Here is a 21,472-nt window from a genome sequence, read left to right on the forward strand (position 1 = left end):
TGACAATGCCCCCAGTTCTGCTCCGGGGGGGGGCCTAGGGAAGGGCGCTATCTCTGATGCCTTTATCCTATCCTGGTCAGGCCAGCTTCTCTACGCTTTCCCCCGTTTCCTCTGATTGGCAGAGTCCTGGAGAAAATCAAGATGGATAAATCTAGGGTCCTCCTCATTGCCCCGGCGTGGCTCAGGCAGCACTGGTATGGGACCCTCTTGGGCCTGGCGGTGGCTTCGCTGTTGCAGCTCCGCCCGGACCTGCTCTCTCAGGGCCAGGGCCACCTCCTCTACCCCAACATGGCAGCTCTTCACCTCATGGTGTTGCTGCTCAGTGGCTAGGTGGCGAGGAAAGGACATGCTCAGAACAGGTTCAGCGTGTCCTCCTCGAAAGTAGACTGCCCTCCACTCGCTGCTCCTACATGGTGAAGTGGTCTCGGTTTTCTCGGTGGGTGGCAGACCAAAGGGTATCCCCAATGGCTGCCCCAATCGAGTTTATCCTTGATTACCTCCTCCACCTAAGGGCCCAGGGCCTGGCTCCCTCATCAGTCAGGTTACACCTGGCATCCATATCGGCCTTCCATCCACTGGTGCAAGAACACACTGTGTTCTCCCATGCTATGACTGGCTGGCTTCTTAAGGGTTTGGACTGGCTTTATCCATATTCTAAACCCCTGGTCCCACAACGGGACCTGAATCTGGTGCCGGCTCATCTTACGGGGCCCCCGTATGAACCATTGGCCACTTGTTCCTGGTCTCACCTTTTGTGAAAGATGGCCTTCCTGGTTGCTGTCACGTCGACCAGGCAGGTCTTGGAGCTCACGGCCTTGACCTCCAAGCTGCCGTATACAGTCTTTCATAAGGACAATGTTTAGCTCTGCTCAAATCCTGCTTTCCTCCCAAAGGTGGTCTCTGCCTACCACATGGGTCAGGACATTTTTCTATCAATCCTCTGCCCCAAGCCTCACGTGACTAGTGAGGAGTGCTGCCTCCAGACACTCGATGTGAGGCGGGCTCTGGCTTTCTACCTCCAGCAGACCAAGCCGTTCAGAACTCGCAACTGTTCATCGCCTCAGCTGAGTGCGCAAGAGGCCAGCTGATTTCCACCCAGCGGCTTTCCAACTGGATCACTTCATGCATCCGGTCCTGTTATGAGCTGGCAGGTGTCCCTCCACTGCCTATTGTGAGGGCATACTTGACCTGGGCACAGGCCTCGTCAGCTGCCTTCATGGCCCACGTCCCCATACAGGACATTTGTAGGGCTGCCACATGGTCTTCAGTGCACACGTTCACCTCGCACTATGCAATAGTCTCCCAAACCAGGGATGATGCCTGGTTCGCCAGGGCAGTACTCCGTCCCGAGGACTTGTGAACTCCTGTCCACCTCCAGAAGGTATAGCTTGGAATCACCTATTGTGGAATACACCCGAGCAATCACTCGAAGAAGAAAATGTGTTGCTCCTGACTATTCCACATCCCGCCCTCCTTCCCCTCTTTCGGAGTTGTCTGGCAAGAAGGAACTGAAGGTGGGGGGGGGCACGCAGCTCCCCCTTATACCGTGCCAGGCAGCCACCATTCCAGGGGTCGTGGAGGGCACTTCCTCTCTCCTCACAGCTTTTGCTAGGGGAAAAACTTCCGGCACCGGTGCATGTGGCGAGCATGCACACCTATTGTGGAATAGACATGAGCAGCGCATCTTGAAGAACACCAGTTACGAAAAAGTAACTGTCTTGCTTCCTCTGCAGCATCTGATGACCTCATTAACACTTCAGCAATTAAAGAACCTGAATTCACTGCCTTCCTTACATTACTTTAGGTGTTAGTAATCTCTTGACATGTAGAACGTTTTCAGAATGTAATCTACTCACCCCGAATCTACAGGTCCCAAATTATTTATTTTTATATCCATATCAAGAAACACATTCAAATATATGGTTTTAAACTGTATTGTGATTTATTTAATTTTTTTTTTAAGTTTGGGATCTGAGTGGAGAGCTACTCTGAAAAATAACTGTAAAATGGCATCATAGGCTTTCCATCTAAATTGAGTCTCAGTGACTCCGACTCAAATGAGCTCTGCTTGCATGTCAGAATACTTTTAACTGTCAGATCCTAGCCTGAGTTTACAGTTCTGGAAGCCAAGCTGTGTTCTTTTTGGCTTGTGCAGCATTTGTAGGCCAGATATAATAATTCTGTAGCCCAGGTTCTACCCTCAGACCTGGACAACCTCATTCTTTTTAATAGGGATACACATTTGTAACCAAGGATAGAATTTGGCCCTAGTAACTAGAAGTTTCTTAATTCTGATGTGTGAGAAGAAATAGAACTGAGCTCACCCCCTTATAGCTGTAGAAGCTTTACACAGCTGACCAGAGGGGAAAAAAGAATATAAATATATGTTTGTCACTAATATGACAAATGGCTCTGAATGCATACAGAAAACTTATCTGTTGAGGATGCTATGTTTGCACAGTCACTTTTTAGAGAAGAACCTCTGTTTAAGCAGCCTTTTGTGTACTGTATGTATTTTCAAATACTTTCTGTTCATCTTGCTTTCCCACGCTATTGTGTGGGCGTTGGAAGACATACATAATGTTTTCCTTCCGAACTACTGTGAATTTGATTTATTTTGTTTATTTCCTAGCTATAACATTAATTTTTTTGTGGCACAGTATGTATGTGATTTTCTTTTAACAACTTATTACATCTCAATAAACACAGTCCTTAGCTCTAAATTCTGGGGATTAAAAGGTAATATCTGCTGATTGTTTTCCAGTTCAAACTATGAAATATGGATAGTACAATAAAAATGAAAGCGGCAAACTAGTTGACAGCACTAGAGGAAGACAAACTGGAGATTTATAGAAAGTGGCCATCATTGTGCATCATTGTCAGTTTCACTTTAGTCTTTAAACTTGACCAGTACAATGGTGACATCTCCCTGGTGTGTCCTCTGGTTGTTGTCCGTAATGCTGAGCCAGAAGCAGTTTTCTGCTGATGTAACAAATTCATGCCTCAGACTTAGAACTGTGCCTCCCAAACTCTTTTTTCCTCGTACTGCCTGAATGAGCACTTTGTTCTTCATGTCATGTAACAACTTTTCAGATCTTTGCCTCCCATACTCCTCCATATCCTCACACCCCAAGTTTCAAATGGACAGAGGGATAAATTCCTAGTAGTTCAGGAAAGTAATAACTACTAGTACTCTGAGCACACTAGTTGGCCAAGCTAACAAGGAGCCCTGTGGCTAATAAGTTGCCCATTCTTCAACAAACTAGTCTGGATTTAGAGAACAGAGAAGTACTTTAACAACATTTGAGTGGGGGAAAAACATACATTTTAAGAAGATAATTATGTTAATCTTGAATCTAAAGGGATCTGAATCAAGTGTGTCCTTGAAGAAAACATTAAAGGTAAGATATAGTAATTACAACATCTGAGTTAAAAGCAAAGTGTTTTTTTAAATGAGCAGATCCCAAAGAACCACATCCTACTTATGACCAGTGTTGTATATAGTCCTAAACTATTTTTCCCCATGATCTTCAGTTTAGCTGCTCACATCCCTATTCAGTGAAGATAATCAACTTTTAGAAAATGGATTCCCAGTCTACATGTAGAAAGTGTTTAAGGTATTCCAGTAATGGCTGTGTCGAAACAAAATCTTTGGCATGTTTGGGATATCCTTCAAAAAACTGTAGGTGAACAAGTTTTGATTTTGATGATTATGTGTTGGTCTGGGGCGCTAGCTTCTTTGATAAAGGCCATCGCTCTTCCTTATGGCCTTGTGAAAGGAGAGCTTATGAACAAACAGCAATAAAATAATGAACATTTTACTAATATTGGTACAGCAGCTATAGGATAGAAATTTTCAAAAGCAATCCACATCGGACTAATTTTGCATCCATTGAAAACAATGGTAACATTCAGGCAATGTTGAAGGCTTTTAATTTCCCACCCACAGCTATAATTTTATATACACACACCTATATTTGCCCTTTAGGACAATTTATGTCTGTCTTTGAAACATGTATTACTGTTTTTAAAGGAGCAGTATTTTTAAAGGTACTGAGTTTTTGGTTTAGAGCATACAGCTCGTTGAGTCAAATCCGGCCTTCATACAGGCAAAGTTTTATTGATTTCAGTGTGACTGCACAGGATGTGAGAGCATAATTTTATTTATTGTAGCTAAAGCAAGAACAAGAGCAAATTGAGAGTTTTTTGCATGCTTGTACATGCATCCCAGTTTCATAATGCATCCCCCATTCTTGCTTTATATTAAAAGAAAAACTGCAATGAGCAAATGCTCATTTTTAGTGTTGTGTTCTGGCTTGATGTAGAAGATTAAAGAGGCTCTGTCAACTAGATATCAAAATCTGCCTTTCTTAAGTAAAGTAATTCTCTTGTAATATCCATGGATACTGATGCCTGCTTTTTAGGGTGGGAATACTTCAGTGGGCCATCATCTGCCCAGAACAGAAACCAGACAAACACTTTGAACGTATTGCCACCAATTTATAAATATTTAGCAGGTTTCTACCTTAAACAGCCACTGAAAATGGTGGGCACTTCCTAAACTACTACTTGGATCCTTCCATTATCCTTTATCAACCAGAAGAGGCTATGGGAGCCACTCCACAACTTGCCAGAAGATTTCCCCGTTGCTGCTCTATTAGAAGTACATAATAAGTTTGTAATAGTTTTCTGAGAGAACTGAAATTGAAATCTGCATTTGTAATGTGTTTAAACACCTTTTGCTAACCGTAACAGGTGATATGTGCATTTGTATCAAACTTTTAAAATCATATTTCAAATAACACTAATTTTTTAGGAACTTTTTTTATGTGAGATTTTACTATACTTTCTAGAAAAGAGAAGATTGGGGTCCTAAATAGGTTGCTACTGTCCCTTTAAAGAATTTGCCAGTAGTCTAATCCCACATATTATAAAACTGCAATTGTTGTAACATCTTCCATGAATAAGTCCTTACTCGTATCCCAGTGACACAAACATGATAGACACTGTTGCCCTACACCACACCAACGCACAAGGACGCAGAGGAGAACGATCCCTGCCTAGAAGAGCTTATAGCCTAAGTAATATATTGCATTTAGACCTAGTTTGTCCCTTTTTCTAAAAATCAAACTTGAAAGAAAATACCAGGTACCTACATTTTTTAATGTACATATTTTCAGACTTAATTAGTTGAATATGCTTCTGATTTTCATAATCTTACATTGATGTCAAGAAAAATAGTATTTGAAATCAGATAAAGAAGAACAAATGTCTAGATTAATTTCCTGGGTTTCTCCCCATATTTTGAGCTGGTAACATGAGTCAATACTGGAACAAGTCATTTGAAATAGGCTGCAGGAAATTATACCTCATTCTCCCCTTCTCTCTGAATATTATTGCTTCCATTAAAGTAGTTGAGACCACAATATTTGGAATAGTTGCAGCTGCTTGGTGCTAATTTCTGAATATATAGGAAGTCTTTATGATTTCTGTGGCACTTTTGCTGCACTTTTTTAATGTCAAAAAAGGGTAATTATTTTCCATCTCATTTTAACTTCATTCATATATAAAGGCAAACTTCTAGTAAACTACTTTTCCTGCAGTATTTTCATATGTAAAAACAAAATGTTAGCTATTCGAACTTTCCTGTGTTATAGGTCTGGTAGACTAAAAGCAATTGAAATGAGAAAATACACAGGCAGAAACAATAGACACTTGATAATGATTTTGCTGAAGTGTGTTAATAGTTAACTTTACAGCCTTGATAATCTGAATCTCTTCCAGGTGACCGAGTGCAATTGCGTTTAGCTTCCTGCATTTGTCAATGTGAAAATATGCATTTGCTTCCTCATCATTGTCATGCTGCAGCCACGCAATTAAGTAGTTTTGCTTCCTGAGCCAAACAAACAGCAACTATCTCTTGCCAAAAGTATATCAAAGTATATCATGACTGGCTCTCCTTCAGTCAGTTAATCTCTGCTTTTTATTTTTTGTTAAAAGATATTGAGTGTCTCATTTACAGTTCTGTTCCTGTGGGCTGATATTTTTGAATGTGTATAGTGTAGGTTGTTTTTTTTAATGATTTTAGTAATCTGCCTACAGGAGGAGAATCTATCTGAAAAGCTGGTGTTGAATATAACAAAGGTCACAGTATGTGCTGAGATTACACAAAGTGGATTTTGGAGTGGGAGTGCCAGTGTGGAGCATTAACTGGTGTCAACCTGGAATCTGTTTTATACTGACATGTAATCCTCTGAAAAAAGGGGTTTATAATGGGAAAGATAGATTATCATATAGTGAACATTGTGTAAATTCAAGCACGTTTCAGAAGAGTGATTGAGCTGTGTCTTTGGAGGAATGAGCACTTGCTGTACAGTCCATTGTTCCAGTAGCAGCTCTGAGGCAGTTTGGTCTAATGGGCTGAACACAACTATCTGAGAAAGGAACTCCTGGGTTCTAATTCTTAACTGTCACTGATTCGCTCTGTGGCCTTGGGCAAGTTACTTAGCCCTGTTTTCCGTCTGTAAAACAAATAATAATACATACATACCGCAGTGGGGTGTTGCAAGCATAGGTTAATGTTTGTAGAGCCCTTTGAGGATGGAAAGCATTACATTTTTAACTGGGGTATTGTGTCCAGTTCTGGGTGCCACATTTCAGGAAAGATGTGGACAAATTGGAGGAAGTCCAGAGAAGAGAAACAAAAATGATTAAAGGTATAGAAAACATGACTTATGAGGGAAGATTGAAAAAAATTGGGTTTGTTTAATCTGGAAAAGAGAAGACTCAGAGGGGGCATGATAACAGTTTTCAAGAACATAGAAGGTTGTTACAAGAAAGAGGGAGAAGAACTGTTGTTCTTAACCTCTGAGGATAGGACAAGAAGCAATGGGCTTAAATTGCAGCAAAGGAGGTTTAGGTTGGACATTAGGAAAAACTTCCTAACTGTCAGGGTGGTTAAGCACCAGAATAAATTGCCCAGGGAGGTTGTGGAATCTCCATAACTGGAGCTTTTTAAGAGCAAGTTAGGCAAACACCTGTAAGGAATGGTCTAGGTAATACTTAGTCCTGCCATGAGTTCAGGGCACTGGACTAGATGACGTCTCAAGGTCCCTTCCAGTCCTATGATTCTGTGTTGAGTGCTTAGAACTGGTTCAGAGGTCTAGACTTACAGAATTTGACTCATTATCAGAGGGAGGGTTTAGGAAAACAACGTTTTACTTTGTCTGAAATATTGTGGTCATGATAATTTGAATAACACATGTCCCTGCTTTATTTTTTGCCCTCCCAAAATAACTCTACTAGAGCAAAGCATCTTTGTCTAGTTATTTGCCCCGTGTACCGTCCATACCCTTTGAATTACTGAAGAATGCTACAAGATTCTCTTCTACCTAGCTAAAAATTCTGTATGCTCCAGTGTTACAAGATCAGTTTCATTTGTTGAAGTCAGTAAAACATTTAGCTCAAATATTTAACAAATTTTGTCTATCTAGAGAGCCTAAGGTGGAATATAGTATGTGGTCCCTGTGTGTCTAGCAGCATATTCCCCACCTCCAGAAACACAGATATTGAGATCAGATATTCCACAAATTCTGAATTCATGAAAGATTTTTCCATTCCTTCCTCCCCCACTTCCCTTGCTCAATGCTTTCTGAAGAAATACTTACTACAATAACGTGTCCTAGCTTCTCTCTGGGGCTAAAGAGAATTCTAATTTTAAAAAAGGAAAATGTAAAAATGTATTCTTCTGTAAAAGTAATCTGTACTGGTCACTATTTAACACAATAAGGGGGAACTGAGCCATTTCATTAGTCCCTATCCGGGTTGTGTTCAATAGCTCAAACTATATCTAACTGCCAGCTAATAGCTCAATTGTATAGATTACTCAATTATTCCAAGAGATTTCAATCTGCTTGAAAATGTTTGTGTGCCAGCTTCTTTGGCATTTTTGAAGTAATATAAGATTATAGTTATTGGCTAATCTTTGCATTACTGGTAGGCAAGTGGTCTTTTTTAGATAAACCATTGTCATAACATATCTTTTCTCATTTCCCAATCCATCTTTCCTTCCTTCTCCAATTCTAGGCCTCTCAATGGACCACCCTCAGCTCTCTTCTTTCAAATTCAAGAGTCCACAGAGCTTGAACCCCACATTTCAGGTGAATTTGAACCCAGCTAGCCAGGGTTCATCTCCTCTTCTGAGTCCTGTCCTGAGCGATGCTGGCAGTGCCCGGGAGGAAGAGGAAGAGGAAGTAAAACGCAAGGTAAGGCAATGGCACTACAGAGAACCTAAGCAATGAGTGAGGCATGTGTATTGACTTAGCATGGATTCTGATGCAATTCTCTGTATATTCTTCGTTACTATTAATGATATTTTGTGCTAATACAAACTTAGTGTTTGCAAGCTCCTACAATGAAAATTCAGTGGGAGTATGTTGACCTTGGGGTCCCAGAGTCTCTTGCATTAGAACGTCATGCCAGGATCGTCCTCCTCATTGCTGTTATTGGAGTCGTGTGTGTGTGTGTTGCTTAAGTGTGTGTGTTGTTAAGCACAGCACTGGTATTTAACATTGTCAACTGATTGGACAGTCCTTGTCTTCACTGCGTGCTTAACGTCATGTTAGTTAAAACTTTGTTCTAACCTGATTTAATTTCCCAGGGTGGACAGGGCCACCGAGCTAAAATCTGTTAATGTACAGAGAATGTGGCAAAAACTACTTAGGCTTTATCAGAAGGTGAAGTTAGAGTAGGGAGCTTTCAGTTATTTTTGAAGGTTGGTGAGTGGATGTTTTTTGACACTGTATCAGCTAACAATTATTTTGTCTTTTTAAATATTGAACTGCACTCATTTTTATGGTAGGCGCATCATATATAAAAGGAAATAATAAAACAATTGTGGTGTGTGTGTGTGTATGTGTGTGTATATATATATATATATATAAATATTATAGTGGCACTCAGTCTTTTTCCATTTCTGTCACATATACCTCATTTTTCAAAAGTGTAATATCTCGACAATTTGCATTCCCTTTGGATTGAAACTCATTTAAAAAAGCTTTTAAGCCTTGGGGTGAATTTTTGTTGCTAATTGATTTTAAACATGGTCAACTTCTGAGAGTTCTAAAGCTTCAGTTTCCTCTTGAAAATAATTTCTTAAAATGAAACTTACCCAGGATGAGACCTTAAGTTTCATGGTAAATTTTTACAGGCTATTTATGAATGCCTGGAAGATGGAGACTTACAATGGGAATACTAATATAAATGTGTTGGTGCTGGTGGGTGCTGCTGTAATTTTGTAGAAATATCAGGACATGAATGTGTAACTTAAGTTTTTGTATGCTATGTATTGTTTTGTATTTTAAAATCATAGTTCCATTTACTAAAATTAAATCATTACACAAGTAAAGGTAAGTCTTCCTCAGCATTTCTCTAACTTACAAAACATTTGGTGAAAATGTTCAGTAGCCCTTAGTTTGTCATTGCTTTTATGTGGCACCATGTGCTTGCAGAACTGCAGTGTTAACTCTTTTTTGGCACTTGCATTGGATTTCTGGAAAAGGAAAGAGGCTCAGTGGTGGGGAAAGAACAATAGGATTTGAGAGGGAAAATAGAAATAGCGCTGTAGTTGGCACCTGAAAGACAGTTTAAAAGATGTCATTACCATGCCTGCTCTGCAGTGTAAAGGGCATTAGGTGAGGGTTGGTACGCTATCTAGAGTAATAAATACCCTTTTTGCTGCTTATAAATATTTATTTTAAAAGACAACTGAAATGTTAAAGACTCTTTGAAGGGAGCATTCAGAGATGTATAAAGGTTAGAAAATAAACTTAAAAAGAAGATAAAGTAGAGCAACTCCCCCCTCACCAAGCTAGTTTTTAGCTTGGAAATGTTTGTAGTGGCAAGGAAGCCTCACATCATCATCCTGCCAACTATGTGAGTTCTCTGCATGCTGGTTCCACACCATATGCCCTTGTTCCATCTAAGATGGGTGCACCTGTCTCTACCTATTAGGGTACGCAGAATGGAGCAGATATGAACAGAATGAGATATTCAGAACTAATGCCAGGCACTTACTACGGCTGCGCCTTCTAAGGTGGAGGGGAGAGAAGAAGAGTGGAGGATTGCATATGAGGAACATTCGAGGAAGAGAACTCAGATTCTGAGTTCTTCAGGGCAGAGACCATCTTTTTGCTTTATGTTAATACAGCACCTCACATGATGTTTGGAGTTACTACAATATAAATAATAGTAACAGAGTTAGAGGAGACAGAAGAAAGCTGGGTAACTTTGATCTTGTCAGTAATGAGGAGAGCCAGTCAGTGCATGAGGGAGGGCAAAAACAATAGTGAGGGCTTTAATAATCGGGCTTACAGGAGGAAACATGGGTCTGGTGCTTGTTTCATGGGACCAGAAATGGCACTCAACAGAGTGCAGCTGCTCTGTGACTGCCAGCAGCAACTGTGAATTGTGTTTTTCAATGGCTTGCAGCAGGGCTGCTTGCAGGACATTGCTATGTTCCATGCGGCAGACCCTATTTTGGCTCTGGAAATACTGCAGGAGAAACCGCAAGGTGTTTGAGATGCTCACAGCAAGAGTGCACAACTGAGCAGGCACCATAACCCCAGAAGCATGGAGTATGCGTGGCAGTTTTAAGGCATGAAAATCACTGGGTTGTTTGCCATTGATATGAGGGAGGGAGGACAGTGCATTATGGGATGCCGATGCAATATTCCCATTCTCCCCTGTGACAATGTATTGGTCTCATGAGGCACTGCACAAACTTTCCCAAAGCACACTGTGGCAAGTTGCACTTTGGGATTCCTACCCACAATGCACTGCTTTGTGCATCGATGCAGGCGCTGCTAGTGACACTCCATCGAGACAATGAGCATGGTGTGGCCACACACAATTGACTTAATTCGGAGGCTCAAGGTCAAAATAGTTCAAGTCAACTTAATTTTGTAGTGTAGACAAGCCCTAAAACAAAAAGAAAGAAGAGAATGAGTGTCACATTTATCATGCTAATAAAATGCTTCCAAAGATCTTTCACTTTTAAAATATTTTTCGGGAAAGAATCCCCAATTTCCTTCCCCATCTGTTTCCTCCCCTGCAAAAAATTTAGCATGTTTTTTACTCTCTGAACTTCCTTCCTCCTCAGTTGGATTCTGAATTGGCTGCTGCTCAGGTAAAGATAGTGGGTATATAGGCCAGCCTGTGGGTGTTATGTACTTACATCAATCAACTGACTGACCTCTTTTTGACAGATGGTGGCCTCTCTACCTGCCCTGTATGACTCAGCACAAAGCAGAGACTAAAAAAACAGCATCTCTTATATTTATTGCCCTGTCTAAAAGCCTATTTAATTTATTTCTTTCACTTCTTATGTCCCAGTTTGTGTTCAAATAATTAAAGTCTCTCATTAATACCATTATGTTCCTTTTGCATAGCTTTTTAATTTTTGCTGACTTTTCTGTTGCTCGTTCTGAAGAAGCATCTTATAGCAAGCTCCTCTGTAAACTTATTTCCTTTATTGCATTTAATCTCAACATGAAATAATTCTACCTCATCCAGAGTGGTCTCACCAATCTCCTCATTTCACTGCTTCTTTCCTGTACATATCCTGTCTTGCCCCTTCTCATCTGAACAATAAACCTTTCAGTATTTTATATACACACACCTTTCAGTTGTTGCTCTCCAAGTATTGTCTCTTCCTCGCATTCATTTATCATCCTCCAAACTAGTGCTGGCATATAACTTTGGACTATCCCCCTCCATCTTTCCTCCTTCCCCGACATCTCTATCTCTATTCTTCCTTCACTTCTCCTGTCCAAACCATCCTCTTCTCCCCACATGCTCAGTTTTCCTTTCTTACGCACTTAACCCAGGTTCTTCTGTCTTTCCACTGAGACCACAGCAGGCTTGAAAACCCTCCTAGTGCGGCTGGGGGTGGGGTGGAGTGGAGTGGGGAGAATTGCAAAGGAAAGAGACGTGCCTAGAGGCCCAAAGAATCTCCCATAGGTAGTTTGGGTGGTCAAGACAGGACCTGCAGCAGCCTGTAGATGAAGTAAGTGGCAGCTGCTGGAAGACCAGTATTGAGAGAAGCGGAGCAGAGCTGTCTGGTCAGCAGGGCTCGGAGGACCTGCTATGCAGAAGCTCAGAGCACAGCAGTATCATTGCTGCAGAGGTCATAGGCAGGCTTTTCCATCTGGTATTAGAAATTACAAGAACTTGGGAATCTCTTTACATCAGTAGAAGTTGACCGAAAATAAACCAATAATGGGAACAACAAACACAAAATAACCTAAAAGGAGCTAGACAAGTATTTGGAAGAAATAATGTTGTAGGATGGGCCCATCGAAGAGTGTGCCTAAGAATGACTTTTTGACAAGCCATTAAAATATTTTGCACAAGTGCAGTATTAACACGTCAAATCTGGTATGTTTTATATATACATAGACGTCATCTGTGCAATTGTATTGGAAGGTGCTTCCAATACTTGTCATAGAGCTCACTAATCCCAGTAGTAGTGCCAGCTGTTGTTTATCACTTCTGGACTGTAGCCAATAAAGCGTTTACTTCTGTTGCACCCACATGGTCCTCTCTGTGCTCCTGGTGCCTGCCTGCTGTACAACAGGATGCTAGTGAGGCTATGTGATGTACAGTATAGGGTGGAATGCGTGTGCTTTTCTGGTGCCATAATATTAATAACTCTGAGATTCTCTAGGGGTTCAGTGCCCCTTGATACTTTTATACCAGTAGAATTAATTGAAATGGGGTTACCTGAAATAATGCAACTGATTTTATTTTTTAGTAGAGGGAGCCTTTCTTCTTTTACTTGGTGTATATATTTTAAAAAAAGGGGGAAATAATTTTTAAAGTTGTAATACTATTAAGAGGGACAAAAAGATAAATAGGTTCTCAGCTGATGTAAAATGGCTTAGCTCCATTATTTCAGTTGAGCTATACTAGTTTACATAAATTGAGGATCTTGGGCACACAGCAAGGTGAGTTAAGGACAAAGTGGTGTCTTAACTTGAAATGTGATCAGACCCTCAATATTATTTAAGAATTTTTTAATAATATATGTGTTTAAGCCAACTTGACTTTTGATTTCTTGCAACCACAGAAAATCTGTTTTCACCATTTCCTTCCTTCTGCTTCGATGTCCATTCCCATTCTCCCCACCCTTAAATAGGCGTTTGGGGTTTGGAAGAAACTGACTCCAAATATAGTGAAACAAAGTGATTCTTTCAGTGGTTTTTTGACACTGAACAAATGGCATTGATAAAACTGAAGGTAACTCTTCTTAAGTAAGAATTCACTGCCTTTCCAAACTGGTATTGTTTAGTGCCTTTGTTTTTCTTACAAACTCTTGCAACCCCAGTCAGCTGTGCCTAGAAACCTTATCTGCTCAGCCTAGGGTTATAGTGCATCTGCTTTCTTAGAACAAATGATATTAAAATTAAAAAGTCAGCCATCAGGAAAGGCCCAGGATCTAGCATCTGCAACTTAAACCTCTGTATCCATGTTGATAGAGCAGAGTACTACCATAGTCACACCATGGCAACGAAGCAGCAAACATTTTGATTGTTGTGGCTTCTTAGCTAATTAGTGTCACCTTTGAGTAAATGGAAGCAGAGTGATTCAGAAACTGCCAAAACACTGATGCTGTTGAATTAGAAACACAGGTCATACTTAAATTTATTACAGAATCATTTAAAATCTGTGAAAGCTGGAATAATACCTTCCCCACTCTTGTAAAGTGCTTTGAGATTTTGGAATGAAAAGTGCTATCTAAGTCCCAGGTGGTGGTGTGATCTAATTTAGTTCAGAGGTTTCCTTTAGACTCACATAAAAAATAATTTACAACAACTTCAATGTTTGTTTGAGAAATCCAACACTGATCTGACTACCAGTGCTTTGAAAATGAAACATTCCATTTTCACTGCAGGAGGCAACAGTTTTGCCAAAGTAGCATTGCTTGAATTCTTCTCAGAGAGATCCAGGAACTGGTTGAAAGTGAGTTCATGATTAAAAATAAGAAATGTAATATATGTATGTTTAATTCTAATTGGTAGTTTTTCTTTTCTTTCAGCAATATCCAACAGAGAAGGTGTATTTCATAGCAAAAGAGATTCTTGCTACTGAACGGACATATGTGAAAGACCTAGAAGTCATTACAGTAGTAAGAGAATTAAATTTCTTTAATATTGTTGTTCCTCACGCCAGGTTTTTAACCATTAACTTGAAAAAATAGAAATTCTTCTTCTAGTGCTGTCCCTGTGGGTGTTCCACTTCAGATGCCGGTGTGCCCTGGCACTGTCAATTGGAGATGTATGGAGCAATATCTGTGCAGGTCGCATGTGCTCTTGCGGTATCGTTGGTGCCGCGTCTAGTGCACACACAACCCGAGCCATCCGGTTCCTTCTCAGCTGTCCTCTGCTGAAGACTGAGCTCAGGGGCAGTGTTAGTCACTCTCGCCAAACTTCTAAAAACAACAGTTTAAGTAGTTAGTCCTTCTAATAGTTGTAGTTAGTGTTAGTGATAGTTTTAGTGTAAAAAAAAAAAAAAAAAGTTAACGTTCTCAGTTTACACTCCCCATAGTTTTCCCACACCAGGGTCAGTTAACGGTTAAGATGCCTGGCTCCCCAGGCTTTAAGCAATGTGGCTCTTGCCATGATGCAGTGCCTTTTTTGGATGGACACTCTTTGTATGTCCAGTGTCTTGGGGAGGTGCATGTCCTGCAAAAATGCACCCATTGCAGTAATCTGAAAGCAAGAGCCTGACGTGACCGAGATCTCCACTTGAAAATGATACTGATGGAGAAATCTCTCCCACCAGAGCCAAACCAACAGACCTCCTCTCTGGGCACCCTCCATGCAGGGACAGGAGATGTCTTCTTCTGAAAGACTGAGGAAGAGAACACAAATGGGAAATGAATGATGGAGTCCTATTATCCATATTCTGCCGGTGGGACACTCCTCTTATTGACCTGTGCACATTTGTGGTTTTTTGGAGATGCGAAATGTTCTGCTCAAGAGCGGGAATGGGACCACAATCACTGGGGGACATCTTCCTCATTACATGGGATGCACACTGTCCAGATGATGATAGCACTCTTCAGGGATCTAGGGCTACAGATAAACGAATGAAAATCCACTCTAATCCTTGTCCAGCAACTGGACTTCATTGGGGCACATCTCAGTGCCATAGAAGTCAAGGCATTCCTGCCCTGCACAGATTTGCAACTCTGACAAACCTTATCTCAGAGTTAAGAGTCAGCCCCCAAATAGTGGTTCGTACTGTCCTGCAACTGCTAGGACACATGACAGCTTCAGCGTTCGTGGTACAACATGCAGGACTACATATGCCCTGTTTACAGGGCTGGTTAAGCTCGGTATACATACCCAGCATGCACAGCCTGCACAAATGACTTACAGTGCCACCCTGTATCTTGGACTCTCTCCACTGGTGGACAAGACCAGAAAATGTATGCATGGGCATCCCATTCCAACAGGAACCCCCATCAATAGTAATAATGACAGACGCCTCGCTGATAGGCATCAGCACATGGTTCCAGGCAAATGGTCTCTTGCGGAGACTCGGCTACACATCAATCTACTAGAGCTATGCACAGTCCACAATGCCAGCAGACACTTTCTGCCTCGCATAAAGAACGAATCAATTCATATAATGACTGACAACATTGCCTGCATGTTTTTTACATCGGTTGCCAAGGGGGTGCTCAATCTCACTTGCTATGCACCGAAGCCATGACACTGGAACTAATGCATACATCATAACATAAACATTTCAAATTCATACCTTCCCGGCTGTTAGAACACGATGGCAGACATGCTTAGCAGGTACGCCTCTTGAGAACACAAATGGGAAATGAGTGACGGAGTCCTACTATCCATATTCTGCCAGTGGGGCACTCCCCTCATAGACCTGTGTGCATTTGTGGTTTTTTGGAGATGCGAAATGTTCCACTTGAGAGCGGGAATGGGACCACAATCACTGGGGGACAACTTCCTCATCACATGGGATGCACAACTTATACGTGTTCCCACAGATTCCCCTAATATCATTTGTGGTACTCAAGATACACCTAGACAAGGCCAAGTTCATCCTCATAGTCCTGATGTGGTCCAGGCAAGCATGGTACCCTTACCTAATGAACATGGCGATACGCGCCCCTCAAGCTCTCCCTTGCCATCTGGACCTGTTGTCTCAGAACAACAGTTGCCCTCTTCGCCCAAATCTGTAGAAATTCCACCTACAAACATGATTCCTGCATGGTTCCATTATGGCAAACTAGCCTGCTCGGAACAAGTCAAACACGTATTACTAAACAGCAGGAAAGTAACCACGCATAATACTTACCTTCAAAACCAGAAGAGATTCACCTCCTGGTGTCAAGAAAAACACATGCTCAATCAAAGTCCACCTTGTGGGCATTACAGCATTCCATCATGAGATTGATGGGACCTCAGTCTTCGCGCACCCCATCGCTTAACACTTCCTCACGCGTCTCCAGAACATTTACCCAGAGGTTCACCAACCTACTTCGGCCTGGGACCTCAGTCTGATATTACCCACCTGTTCCCTCCTCCATTTGGTCACTATTGTTTCCGCCAGATGAGAGATAGGGGCTCTCGTGGCTGATCCTCCCTACACAATATTCTTCAAAGACAAGGTCATGCTGCATCCGCACCCAAAATCTCTACCAAAGGTATCATCCTTTCATATGAACCAACGAATCCATCTTCCTACATTCTATCCCAAGCCTCATGAGACTCCAACAGAGACTGACTTGCATATATTGGACATCAGGGGAGCATTAGCGTTTTACCTGGAAAGGACCAAACCTTTCTGGAAATCTCTTACACTTTTCATTTCTACTACCAAGCGTTCAAAAGGCTGTGCAATATCCACTCAGACTGTCTAAATGGATCTCTACATGCATTCAACATTTGCTATCATATTCGGCATGCAGACCTTCTTACCCACATCAGAGTGCATTCCACACAATCAGTTTCAACCTCTATAGCGTTCCTAAACAATGTTCCTATGCTAGAGATTTGTAGAGTGGCCACTTGGGCCTCTGTCCGCACATTCACTGAGCACTATGCAATCACTCAAGACTCCAGGGCTGATGCCGTAGTTGGCCTAACCGTACTTATCTCTGTGACTCAAATAAACCTGAAATCCCTCCTGCCTTCTGAGGGGCACTGCTTTACAGTCACCTGAAGTAGAGCACCCACAAGGACAGCACTCGAAGAAGAAGAGAGGGTTACTCACCTTGTGCAGTTACTGAGGTTCTTCAAGATGTCTCCCTGTGGGTGCTCCACTAACCACCCTCCTTCCCTTTATTTCGGAGTTCGCCACTAGGACTCTGTGATAGAGAAGGAACTGGAGGGCTCGGGTTGTGCACGTGCTAGATGCGGTGCTAACGGCACCACAAGATGCCTACTGTGCACGTGTAACCTGTGCGGGTATTGCCACCATAAATCTTCGATTGACGGCACTGGGACACACAAATACCTGAAATGGAGCACCCACAAGGACACATCTCGAAGAACCTTAGTTACTGCACAAGGTAACTGTTTGGGAATCACCTACAGTGGAGCACTCATAGGGATAATACCCGAAGACAAAGAAGAAGTTACTCACTTTGTGCAGTAACGATGGTTCTTTGAGATGTTTGTTTCTATGGATGCTCCACAACTCACCTTCCTCCCCTCTACTTCGGCGTTTTGCTAATAAATACTGTGGTAGAGAAGGAACTGAGGGGGGAAATGCCTGTGCATGCTAGCTAGCCTCGTGGTGGGTGAGGCAATGCACATGTGTAGATGGGATGGACTGCTTTTGAAATTCTCTGATTGGCAGCACAAGGACACATGCACACTTTCAGTGGACCACCCATGGAGGGGGGACATATCTCAAAGAACCATCCTGGTGAGTAAGTTCCTCCTCTTTCACCTGAGAAATTCTAAACTGTACATAAGATAACTGAAATACTTGGCACCTCAGAGACATAAGGTATGTTCCCTTCCTCACTGTGAGAATACTAGGAACTAAAGACATTAAGAAAAAACATATAATACAAAGCAAAATGTCTCCAACAGCTGAATAACTCCATTTACTGTTACAAAATTTACAAAAGAAACATTACATTAGTGTTGAAATAAAAGCAGTTATACAACACTGGTTGTGGGAAAGTTCCAGAATCACATAATTTATTGTGGTTGTACAATAGTCTATCTGCATCTTGCCACTGGAACATGGAGTATGCCTATGGCTGCGGCCAAACGACTTGCTTCAAATTTTTGAAGCTTGGCGCGGAGAGAAATTGCATCTTTCTTTATATTCTCTAGATGATCTCTTTCTTAGACGCTTCCCTTTCCCTCCTGCTTTTTCTCTCCCTGTATCTTCAGGAGCTAAAATTCAGATGGTTGTTTGTCAAATGTTATTAAACAGACAATTATTTATATTTTCTCCTGCAGTGGTTCCGCAGTGCAGTCATCAAAGAGAACGCCATGCCTGGAGGTCTGATGACACTGCTCTTCTCTAATATAGATCCAATCTATGAGTTTCACCGAAGTTTCCTGAAAGAGATGGAGCAGAGGGTAGCACTCTGGTAAGACTTAATAGTGAGCTTTGTGCCTGAGTTCTTGGGGATTGTCTGCTGTATGCTCAGGCAAAAGCTGTAGATGATCCTTCAAATCTGTATAATTTGGCACTTCTGAAACTGTGTAAAAGGAATATATAAAGAGGTGTTTTTAAAAATATAAATTATAGAAAGAGAAAAACTACTCTTAAAATACTCTTAAGAGGCCACAATTTCATGCATTATTGTCCCCACAATCCCTCAGATTTGTACATGTAAATGATATTATAGCATACCTAATCACCCTTTTTGTGTATAGTTATGTACTCAGCATGCAGAGGTGTGCGTTTTTTCAGCAGAACCTATTGCTCCCTCTTCCAAAATTTTGACCTCATTTTCCTGGCCCTAGCAAAGAGAAGAAACACAAGGTCAAAAGGATAATAGTACATGTTCTTTTGGGGTGTTTTACTTTGACAGGTTAAAGTAACTGGAAAACAAATGTCTCTATGAATAAAAGATGCACAAGGCAAAGTTATTAATTTCTCACAGAACAGTTTTTCTGATTTTTAGAGAAGGGATTCCAGGACCAATGAACTTTTGTGTTATTTTCTTGTAGCCTGAGACATAATGTACTGGAATTCAACTAGCCATCATAGGTCGAACGTGCTAAGTTCTGTTCATGGAATTTAATTGATTTAATGATTTTTCTACCTCTTTATAGTAGCAAACCAGATTTTCTCTGTGTAGACCCTGGATTTCATGACTTGTTTGTTGTGCCTCAGCTTATGAAGATTCTGCCAGAGAGGGCATAAGCCAAATAATTGTATACGGTTACAGCAGCCTAGTTCTGGAAGAGCAGAAGTGAACAAATACAGTGTACAAAAGCTAACAAAAATAACTCAAACTCAGATGGTACCCTGTCAAGATTATTTTTACAAATCTCTGAACAGTTTTGCCAACCTTATCATGGAGATAATTTCTGATCCTTTGCTCATGTGATTGTGGGGTGGGTGTGGTTGTGGTTGGTGGTTCTTTTTTGTGGCCACCATATACTGTGTTCCCCATGATTTCAACTGAAGTAGGAAGCATGGGGAGATGGATCGAAAGGGAGAATAAGTCTTGTTTCCTTTCGTTATCCAAAAGTCATCTTTATTAGACTCAAAAAATTGTGTATCCAGGGCCCTCATCTTAGTGCAGTTTCTCATTCCATTGTTTGTTTATTTCAGGGAAGGACAATCCAACTCTCATGTGAAAGGAGATTATCAACGGATTGGAGATGTCATGCTGAGGAACATGTGCATGCTGAAGGTAGAAGAATTGACTCTTGAAACTCTGAAATTTTCAGATCAGCATCACTTATTGACATGGCAGTAGTTCCAATTGTAGCATTTTCAGCCAACTCAGTGATTTGTAAATTATTTGATTATGGTTTGTAAATCACTTTAAAACAAAATTTAACAGGAGACTATTTGTAGCAACTAACACTACTGCCATTGTGTATTTATACCACCTACATCTAAGATCAGATATGAACTGGCTGCTTAGAAGACTAAGCGTTTGTCTGCATGAGGAAATTAAGCAGCATAGATATAAAGGAACAATTATTCCACTATAGCGATGCCAGTGTAACTCTATTTTTTTGTTTTATTTTGTTTTTTAAAATTCTGGAGTAATTATTCTGGAATGAAATCATTTTTATTCAGGAATAGTGTTCACACGCAGTTATACTAGCGTAATTGTAGCAAATAATATAAAGGTATTCTGGGTTCTTCAGTCATTGGCATTATCCGTATCTGCCTTTTTGATCTATCTTCAGTTTGTTTTTATAACATGAACTATAAGAGATGGTTAAAAATATCATGATTTTGGTGCAACGAATCTCTACCATTGTAACTAATTTTTACAGAATTTTTTATCCTCTGTCTCAGTGGACATCTGGTTTTGTTTGATTTTTGTGGTGTGTGTGGGGGGTGGGAGGTGTCTGTCCTGCTATCTTTAAACTACCTTAAATTTGGGTTCCATTCCAGGTTCTGGAGAGGAATGTACTATCGTGGGCACAAATCCTTTTGCTGGTCTCTTCCTTACCCCTGTCTCCTTGACCCTGTCTCTACCTCTCTAAGTTCTAGTCTCTCTCTTTCGGGCTTGCAGTCAGTCCCAAAGCTTACCCATCTTAAACTGGTTTTTCATTTGCTTGCAAACTTTACACATGTCCACATTGCCAATACTAGCTCCTTTCTCTTTGGTTGTTAAATATTATGTACACTCTTCATAGATTGTAAACTGTAATTACTACTAAGCAGCAATAGCAACTGTATTGTAACTTTTTAATTGAACTTTTTCTTTCCAGTTTCATGTTACTGTTTTATATGACATATACTCAGAAATTAGGAAACACCAGAACTAAGGCTGCCTCTGCAACCCTAATTCAGCCCCCTTGTGTTGTATACATTATGATAGTCATTAATTATCGGATCACATACTGTTTTTTCCACATGATGCCTGCCTCATTCAGGGCACAGGATGGCTCTCTTAATGAACAATTATTCAATATTTCCTTTTATCCTTGTTGTTTAATATGTGGCCCCAGGCCATCCCATGAGATGGTGTGTCATCTGCATTTTAGAAATTGGGAACTGAGGCACAGAAAAATAAATATGAAAAATATCTCTTAATTTTGCAATGTTCCATTTGAAATACCTTGGACCTGATTTTTGAGCATAATTAGCATCATATATCACTTTATATAGAATCATAGAAGATTAGGATTGGAAGAGACTCATAGACTTTAAGGTCAGAAGGGACCATTATGATCATCTAGTCTGACCTCCTCCACAATGCTAGCTGCACCCACTCACCCCT

At 41.0% G+C, this 21,472-nt stretch overlaps 1 protein-coding gene across 6 annotated transcripts in view; it reads left to right on the forward strand.

The window, feature by feature from the left end:
* The window catches only part of FARP2 (FERM, ARH/RhoGEF and pleckstrin domain protein 2), a 204,823-nt gene that overhangs the window by 148,028 nt on the left and 35,323 nt on the right, over positions 1-21,472 (forward strand). For all 6 annotated transcript variants that reach the window (XR_007775960.1, XM_050965343.1, XM_050965341.1 and 3 more), the window contains 4 exons: positions 8,086-8,264; positions 14,096-14,185; positions 18,510-18,643; positions 19,840-19,921. Coding sequence is in view for 5 of the 6 variants with exons in the window: in XM_050965343.1 (XP_050821300.1) it covers positions 8,086-8,264; positions 14,096-14,185; positions 18,510-18,643; positions 19,840-19,921 (485 nt within the window). In the remaining variant the exon portion in view is untranslated. The remainder of the gene's footprint in view (positions 1-8,085; positions 8,265-14,095; positions 14,186-18,509; positions 18,644-19,839; positions 19,922-21,472) is intronic.

This window comes from Gopherus flavomarginatus, chromosome 8 (assembly GCF_025201925.1).
Source record: "Gopherus flavomarginatus isolate rGopFla2 chromosome 8, rGopFla2.mat.asm, whole genome shotgun sequence".
Lineage (NCBI taxonomy): Eukaryota > Metazoa > Chordata > Testudines > Testudinidae > Gopherus > Gopherus flavomarginatus.